At 48.0% G+C, this 9,293-nt stretch overlaps 1 protein-coding gene and 1 long non-coding RNA gene across 2 annotated transcripts in view; one reads left to right on the forward strand and one right to left on the reverse strand.

Moving 5' to 3' along the window:
* Positions 1-494: 494 nt before the first annotated feature.
* On the reverse strand, positions 495-3,174 carry LOC105518840. Its single transcript, XR_001002887.1, has 2 exons — positions 2,556-3,174; positions 495-982 (listed from the first exon to the last, which is right to left on the reverse strand). It is a non-coding gene; the product is annotated as an uncharacterized LOC105518840 (long non-coding RNA).
* Positions 3,175-3,230: 56 nt separating this feature from the next.
* COPS7B (COP9 signalosome subunit 7B) overlaps positions 3,231-9,293 on the forward strand; it is a 26,856-nt gene continuing 20,793 nt past the window's right edge. The window contains exon 1 of the mRNA XM_011952046.1: positions 3,231-3,376. Coding sequence (XP_011807436.1) covers positions 3,314-3,376 — 63 coding nt within the window. The 5' untranslated portion in view covers positions 3,231-3,313. The remainder of the gene's footprint in view (positions 3,377-9,293) is intronic.

A 9,293-nucleotide genomic window follows, 5' to 3' on the forward strand; every position in this document is an offset into this window, starting at 1 on the left:
GGCCTCCCAAAGTGCTGGGATTACAGGCTTGAGCCACCACGCCCGGCCGATCAGGTGCTTTTCTAAATGCTTTAGATATCAAGTCATTTACTCTCAAAGCCCCATGCGATAGGTAGTATACTATTATTTTTCGCATAAGAAAATTGAGATGAGGTTAAAGCAGTTGCTCAGGGACACACAACTAGGAGTGCAGGGCTGGAATTCCAATGCAGGCAGTATAGTGACATAGTCCAGTATAGCTCTTAACCACTATGCTACATTACCTTTTCATGGATCTAGGGATCCCAGGAGAATACCAATTAAAACAACGTATCATTTGTTATCCAAACTGGCAAACAAAAAAGACTGACCTAGTCAACGTGGAAAACTGAGTACTATCAACACTGTTGGTGGGAGAACATAATGGTGCTCTTTTTGTAGTGATAAACTATTCTTACAGAAACATAATCTGAAAGTTCAGAAAATCTATTTACCCAATAAAAGGTGGACAATAGTCAGTTTCTTACTAAAACATTAATTTTACTTTTTCCTGAAGGTAGTAGCGTATCTTAACATTCCTGCTTTTCTTTTCTTACCCCACAAATGCCCAATAAAGGCTACCAGAGGATGAGCACGCCACTGCTCTCATGCTAACTTTTTGATGTGGCTGCTTCCCTTGTGCTTCAGGATTTAATCAGCTCAGGTCAAGCTTTCCCAGAAAGCCTGTTTCTGGATGCACTAACATCACTGAATTGGTTGATTCCTTTTTCCTTCTAGTGGGCTGACACAGATTCTGCCTTCTGAAACTCTTTTCTGTATTTGTCTCTTATCCTCTTTCTTAACAGGTTCAAGAGCCAAGACTGAAGGTGAGAAGCTCAAACTTTTCTGCTTTGTTCAAAAGCCATTAAAAGGGTATTTCTTCTTTTCAGCAATATGGTATTTCCAATCAGATGAAAACGTTGCTTCTGAAATCTCTCAATTCTCCATAGTTTCTGGTTTACTGCTTACACAGCAGGTTAAGTAACAATATTATTACATTGTTACATGTTAAGTAATAATACAAATTACTTGAGGGAAAAATAAAATTCACGTCATAGCTTTTCCAGCACTTCAGTCATCCCTATATACCTATATGATCCATTATGGAAACAAACACAGAAAGGCATATGGAGCTATAAAAGAAGCTGCCACTAAACCACTACATAAAAGTACTGAAAGTTTATCATGAATGGTAGTATGCAAAGGTGATACAGCCTTTAGGTTTTTTTAAAAGCATAGATCAATTTTCATTTGAAATATCTCACTTGTACCTCCAAAACTTCCTTTTTGCACTGTGGTCTAAAATGTATTACCAACTTGGTTTCTGATTATAGCAAAGCAATTAAAGTTTGCAAGGGTGACATGGACATTGTGAAAACACAACAGAATATCAAGAAAACAGTGCTTTACTAAACCTCCACGGGGGAGCCCTAAAGTGGTGACTACCTTTTCACTGAGGGAGCAATTTAAGAACGTTCCGTACTATAGATTACAGACAGGATGTATGAAGAGATTAAAGTCGGCAGGAGAATGGAAAATTTGAATATACAAGTTTGCATTTTTTCATCTGCATCATATGGTGACAGACTAACACACTCCACGAAAACACAACGCTTCCTTACCACATTGAGGAGAGGTTGCAAAGGCGGCATCACAACAGGCCCGAGGCAATGATTTCTCTACCCCACTCTATCCTACCGTGGCCCTAGCGACATTGCACTATTGCTGGACAGCTCCACCACAGCTAGGCATTAACCGCACCAACAGGAGCGAGCAAAGACACCTGGGCTAGGAGCCCCAGCGCGAGGCACCCCACACCTAAGCCTATGGTCCTCATCTTGCTGGAAAGGAAACTGAGGCGCTGAGGGGGAAGCAGTGACCAATGCCTCAGAACGCCAAGAGTGTTAAGACGAGGTTGATCTTGGACTTCTCTTTCCCCACCTCCCCCAACTACTCCAGCCCTGGAAGAAGCCACAAGTTTGGAAGAGAAGTTGTGGAAACCAGACGGGGGTGGGGTGCGGTGCGGTGGGGGCCCTGAGAGAGTTTTAAAAGCACTGGTATTTGTCCCGCACAAGGTCGCCCGCTCCAAGTCACTGTTCCCCGCTCCCCGGGTAGGCTTATAGCCAAAGAGGCTTCTAGGCTTCAAGATCAGCCCACCGCGCCCCCTCAGCCCTTCCCTGGGGGCCGCAGCCCCTCCCGGCCTCTGGGTCCCGGCCGGGGATTGGAACCCAGCCGGTCTCTCCGACAGCGTTTGCGACGCCCGGCACCTCTCGCAGCCCCGTACCCCAGGCTCTTCCGTCCTCACCCGCCACCCCCTGGGGCTCCCGTCAACGTCCCCTTCCTCCCTCAGGACGCCCCTGGGGGCGCTTCTCGCGCCTGGTCCCGCCGGGTGCTCGGCACGCTTTTCTTTTCCTCTCCCCTCCCGCAGCCCTTCTTCCGTGGGGCCCACCTGGCGCGGCCCCCGCCCCCGGCCAGTCTCCTCAGTGAGCGGCCGCCTCCCAAGTCCTCCCGGCCCCGCCCCGCTCCCGGGCGGATACAGTTTGAAGCCCCTCAGGATCTCCCTGGCCCGCTCGTCCTTGGCTGACATCATGCGGCGCTCGCCGCCCGCGGCTTTCTCACTCTGGTCGGCGGAGCCTCGCAGACGGTGCCCAGGAGCCGAGGATGGAGCCGCAGCCCGGCTTCGAGACCTCGGGCGAGCAGCCGCAGCGGCCAGACCAGGACCGGCCTCTCTCTCCCCTCAGCTCCCGCTCCTGATCCCTTCTCCTTCCCCCTAGCCTCGCAATGCCCTCCTGGAACCAATGGAAAGCCAGCTTTGGCGATTGGCATCCCAACCAGCCAGTAGGAGCGCGCTGCGGCTTCGCAGGAGGACTGTTAACGTCAATGGGAAGGGCCCTCCCCGGGAAGTCCCATAGGACACAATATTCATCTGGTGTTATTGCCTAGAGTTTGTCCCAGCGGAGTGTTGGCTTCGGATCTGCAGAGGCTTTAGGGACCTGCTCCCGCAGCTGAGCACACTAGCCAGCTGAGACGGCAGCTGGTTGCACTGTGCTACGCAACAGAGACTACATTTCCCAGCATTCCAGCGGCGCACTCGGGGGACCACAGATCCCAGCGCACCACAAAGAGGTCCGGAGACTACAAATCCCAGCATCCTCTGCACTCAGTTCCTCTGTAACTTAGACTCCAGTGTGCCGCGCAGTGTGCGCAAATTCACAAACCCGCCCGCTGAGGTGGTGGTTTCGGAATCCTGAGACTTGAAATCCAGCGGGAAGACCCTTCTCACCGTCAAAAGAAGATGACAGCCCGCAGAGAGTTAACTTCTGTTTACATGGAACTCAGACATCTTCTGCAAATCATGGTAAGGCTGCTAACAACAAACAAAAACACTGATTAAACCGTGAAAGATAACAAAATGACTTCTTCAAATCGTGCTTGTTTGTTGGTCTGAGGCGCCTTTTACGTGTTTTTCAGGGGTTTTTGCTGTATTCCTGCTTTAGACCGGGAGAGCTATGGATTGTATACTCAAAATATCAAAACATAAAGGGACTTTGCTAATCTACCCCCTGTTGTTACGTACGAGGAAATTGAGGCCCAGAGAGGCGAAGGGATTGGCCACAGATCACAGCAAGTTCGGGCAGAGTTAGAATTCAGCCCTAAGTCGGCTGACTGACTTGCAGTCTGGACTCTTTGCACCACACTAAGGAGGTGATATTTTTAGCAGTATGGCAATGTGAATTATTCTCCTTGAACAGTTTTCCTATCCAGTGTTGAAACACCCAGAATTAGGTAGCATTTATTTGGTGAATTTCTTTCAAGTGAGGGAGTGTGATATTTATTTTCAGCCTAGGTAGGACCTTGGTGTTTTGTTTTTTGCCACTCAAGGTGACATTTAATGTGATTTCAGGAAGTAGGTAGAATTGCAGTGTGAGCCACGGTTTCCTTGGAAACCTCCTCTGTCCTCTTGGCCTTCCTTCCTCTGCCTGTCCCCTCTTTCACCCATCTGGGAACTCACCCAATTTTTTCTTCCATGTAATTCAATAAATATCTTTTCAGCCTGTTATTTGTCAGGCACTGAGTGGGTAAAAGGTGAAGGACATGGTCACTGCCATCAGGAAGATAAACATCTATTTAGGGAAATAAGGAGACTCCACTGAGATTCAAGATGGAGTGTGATAAAATGGCATAAAGAAACGACATCAGAATGCTAAGGAGGCCCTGATGAAAAGGTTCATTGCAGCTGGCAAAACTTTAATGGAGAAGGTGGCATTTGGACTTGAAGTTTTTTTCCATGTTAAAAAAGTTTTTTTTTTTTTTTTAATGAGATGTGACATACAATATGGGAACAATTTTTGCATAGGTATACACCCTTGTCCTCACTACCCAAATCAAGATATAGAACATTTCTAGCACGCCTAGTGCTCCTTCCCAATCAGTATTACCTCCTTACATATTGAGATAATCACTCTTCTGACTGTATCACCAGAGATCAGTTTTGTCTGTTCTCGAATTCCAGTTAAATGTAATAATACAGTATGTACAGTATGTGTCTGGGTTTTTTACTTTATCAATATTTTTGTGAAATTCATCCATGTTGTGTGTAGCCTTTTAACTGCTGAATAGTATTCTGTTGTATGTATATACCACAATTTACCTTTCCACTGTTGGTGGGCATTTGCGTTGCTATTTTTTGGATTATTACTAGCAAAGCTGTAGTGAGCATTCTTACATGTTTCTTTTTGTAGACACTTGCACCCATTTCTAGGAGAGGAATTGCCGGTGTGTAGGGAGGGTATGCACATGATCAGTGATAGTAGACATTGCCAGTTTTTCAAAATGATTGTACCAATTTATGCCTTTGCCAGCAATATGAGAGAGTTCTAGGTGCCTCTTATCCTTGTCAACACAGGATTTTTGTTGTCATTCTTCTTAATTGTAGCCATTCTGGCTGAATGTGGTATCTCATTAAGGTATTTATTTATATTTTTCCTTATGTTGAGCACCTTTCAATATGCTTGTTGGCTAGTTGAACGTTGTCTTTCCTGAAGTGCCTATTCTTTTCCCAACTTTAAAAAATTGGGCTGTCTTCTTATTGATTTGTAGTTCTTTACAGTCTGGATATGGAGTTCTTTGATACATGCTTTGCAGATATCTTTTCCAAGGCGTGGCTTGTCTTTTCACTCTCTTACTGGTGACTTTTGAAACAAATTATATTTTTGAGGGATGGGGTCTCTGCTCTGTTGCCCAGGCTGGGATGCAGTGGCTATTCACAGGCACCAGCATTGCCCACTACAACCTCGAACTCCTGGGATCAAGTGATCCTCCTGTCCCCGCCTCCCAGGTAGCTATAGTAAGACTATAGGTGTACTCCACTGCATCTGCCAAGCAGAAATTCTTAATTTTAACATAGCGCAATAGTTCCATGTTTTCTATTATGGTTAGTGTTTTTTGCATTGGATTTCAGAAATCCTTGCTTTTCGAGTTGGTAGGTTTTTTATAGGCTAATATAAGAGCATTCCAAAAAAGAGTAAGCTTGAGCATAGGCCTGGTGTCTGAGAGGGATGGTATAAGTTGTGCGGGGCATGGGAGTTTGGACTGTGAAGGGGGTGGGGTGCGACAAAGCTAGAGGACTTAGGAGGGAGGCACACTTTGAAGGGCTTTCACTGCAGCCATGGGCTGGGTGTGGTGGCTCACACCTGTAATCCCAGCATTCTGGGAGCCAAGGTGGGAGGATCACTTGAGATCAGGGAAGAGCAGCTTGAGCAACATAGCGAGACCCCATCTCTAAAAAAAAAAAAACCAGAATAAATTTGCCAGGTGTGGTGGCCCGCACCTGTAGTCCTAGCTACTTGGGAGGTGGAGGTGGTAGGATCTCTTGAGCCCAGAAGTTCAAGGCTGAGGTGAGCTATGATAGTGCCACTGCACTCCAGCCTGGGTGACAGAGTAAGACTCCGTCTCTTAAGGGAAAAACCCCAAAATACTAAGTCCAAATTGCAGCCATGGAGTCTGGACATTATTCTGGAGGAAGTAGAGGCATTGCTGGAATTTCTATGAAGTCAAACTAAACTCTGTTGTCTTCCTCTCAATCCCATATTTGTCCCTCCTCGTCCATAGCCCTGTTCCCTTAACACCAGCTCCAGACAGCTCTGGCCTCCCAGGACAGAATCCTGGGTGTTATGCTCCCTCCCTCTCCTTATATTCAGCTGGTCACCAAGTCTTATAGATTCTACATTCTACAGTCTAAATGTCTCCAACAGTGTCCCTTCTTTTTCGACCCCAATTGCTACTCCCTTTGTTTTTGTTTGTCTTTTTGAGATGGAGTCTCAATCTGTCACCCAGGCTGGAGTGCAGTGGCACAATTTCGGCTCCCTGCAACCTCTGCCTCCTGGGTTCAAGCCATTCTCATGCCTCAGCCTCCAGAGTAGCTGAGATTAGTAATGCATCACCATGCCCGGCTAATTTTTGTATTTTTAGTAGAGACGGAGTTTCGCCATGTTGGCCAGGCTGGTCTCGAACTCCTGACCTCAGGTGATCTGCCTGCTTTGGCCTCCCAAAGTGCTGGGATTACAGGCGTGAGCCACCGCGCCCAGCAGTTGCCACTACGTTTGTTCGAGATCTCACAATGTCTTATCTAGAATAAATCGGTCCCCTCACTGGAGGTTTTCCCTGCCTCCAATTCTCTCCACATCCAATCCATTCCTAAAGCACCTAGCATGATCACTCTAAAAAGGCAATTATTCATACCTCTTCTTAGCTTAAAAAGCCTAAGTAGTTCCCCAGTACCTGGCATGTGGATTCCAAGACCCTTGATGATCTGGCTCCAGCTCTGTACCCCTCATTTCTCACTCTTGAAAACCCTGGGGTCAAACCACTCTGGGTTTCTTTTTGACATCAGTATATGCTGCACAGTGCAAACCTCTGTGACAATGGGCACTACTCCCCTTTTTGCCTGTTTTTTCTTCCCCGACCTCTTGTCTTCTGTGCTTCCAAAGTGTTGTCATATGTTCCTCATAGCATTTAACACATTGGAGCTTTTGAGGGGAAGAACTTTGTTTTATCTTTGAGAGACAAAATGCAGCCTAAGGGGAGGATTTGGGGCCCGGGAGGGCGATGGCGACGGTTGCGCTGCAGTACCGTCTAGGCCGCATTCCTCTCCTCGGGCGCCTAGCCACCCCGTCCCCGCCTGGTTCCCGGGCTGCAGCCTCTTCTCCGCCCCCTCATCCCCACTTCCCCACCGGAGGTCTAAGGGAGTAGACGCGGCGGGTGGAACCTTGTGTGGGCGGAACGCGAGTGCAGCGGTGGGAGGCTTCCGGGGGAGCTGCACGGGCGACGGGTCGGCGGAGGCAGAAAAGCGCCGGACGCCGGGGTGATCATGGACGCTTGACAACCTGCGGGCAGGCGCCGGGAGGCCGAGCCAGCGACTAAGAGGACCGAGAGGTGGCTCGGACAGGTAAGAGCTAGCGAGAGGGTGGACCGAGCGGGGCCGGCGCTCCAGGCTCGGCCAGACGATCCGGCTTAGTACCCGCCGCCAAGGAAGCCCGCGGCCATGCCCGCCCCGCCCCCGCCTTGGGGAGCGCGCCCTGCGGCTCCTCACTCCACGCCTGCGGCCCTGCTTGGAGCATACTGCACGCCGTGAGGTCTGCTGCAGCTTGCGACCCTCAGCATCAGTGCTGTGGCTGCCTTCGCTTTCCCATCCCCAAACGCTGCCCGTTTGCCCCACTCCGGTCCATCCAAATAGCGCCCTCCCCTGACGGGAATTTATCTCCGCTCTGTGCCTAGCCTGTGGCCCTCCCACTCCAGAAGAAAGCGACTGTCTCCATCTCTTTACATTCTCTGCGCCCACAGGCTTTGCTCTTTAAGCCGAGATCTTTTGAAGGGACAAGTTTCTCTCCATTTCCCTACCCGCTCTCCACCCCCACCTCCTAACATTCAGTCTCTTGGCAGAGATCCCTATCTGTCTCTTCACACGGGTCCTCTTGGAAGGACCTTTTCGCTCCTCCTCTCTTGACCGTCACCGACCCTCCTTTCTTCCCTATTCCTTCCCTTCTTCCTCGTATCCTCTCCTCTTCTGTTTTCCCTTTCTCTTCCCTCCTCAAAACCCGTTGTTCCCCAGCACGTCACTTTTTTTTCTGTGTCTGGCCGGACCTTCTTAGGTAACCCTGAGTGAGGCGACATACTTGTTTTTCTAATACTGTGAAAGGGTAACTATTCTGTGTGCCTGCCAACACAAAACTTAGTTTCTCTTTCACCAAACTATTCTTCGAATTGTTCTTTGCTCCACTCTACTATACCGTCTTTCGTTCATTTTGTCACGCTGCTGTAATGGAGAAATCTTACCTGGAACTCCTGTACACTCAGCGTGTAATTAGATTACACAATTGAGGGACCCTCTTATACTTAATGTCTTCGGAGCGCTGATAAAATATTTTCACTGTGTTCCCATATCTTTTTATTGTTTTCTTGAGGTTTTTTTTACACATTCTGAAGTCACGTTTGGTTAAAATGTCCTATCAGGAGGAGGCCGAATACAGGGATTTTCCCCCATGGTCTTACACAGCATGCATGTTCTTAGTTTGAGTATGTCGCTGTTTTTTTTTTCAAAATGATGTCTCCCTTTACCTGTGGTTACCTAACTTGATTAAGTGAGACATCTTTCTTGTTTGGTTTTTTGTTTTCCTTATCTGTCTGGCTGTAGATGGGATTCTGATAACACAGTGGGAGCTGTAACTGATTGCTGTTGCTTACATCTGGTGCCTCTGTGTATAGGTAGTATCCTCTATTTCTTAACCAGAATGTGTAACCGAGGTGGATATAAAACAGCTGCTGAGAAACTCCTGTGTTTTTCTTTAGGTCCTGGTCAGGTTTAAGGACTTAGAAAGGTGTTGCCTCTGGAGGAGGGGCAGGTGGAAGTGAAATGACTTTTACAGAGTGTGTTTCAAACACCAGAATTTAGTAAAAGATCCTTTTAACTCCAGGTTGAACTCCACCCATCTCCCAAGGTGGTAATTGCATCTGGACTCAGGAACTGTTTTTTTTTTTTTTTTTAAAGACAGTCTTGCTCTATTGCCCAGTCTGGAGATTAGTGGCGCGATCTTGGCTCACTGCAACCTCCACCTCCTGGGTTCAAGCAATTCTTGTGCTGCAGCCTCCCAGGTAACTGGGACTACAGGCATCCGCCACCAGCCTGGCTAATTTTTGTATTTTTAGTAGAGATGGGGTTTCACCATGTTGGCCATGCTGGTCTCGAACTCCTCACCTCAGGTGATCCACCCGCCTTG

The sequence above is a fragment of the Colobus angolensis genome, unplaced genomic scaffold (genome assembly GCF_000951035.1).
Source record: "Colobus angolensis palliatus isolate OR3802 unplaced genomic scaffold, Cang.pa_1.0 Scaffold33, whole genome shotgun sequence".
NCBI lineage: Eukaryota > Metazoa > Chordata > Mammalia > Primates > Cercopithecidae > Colobus > Colobus angolensis.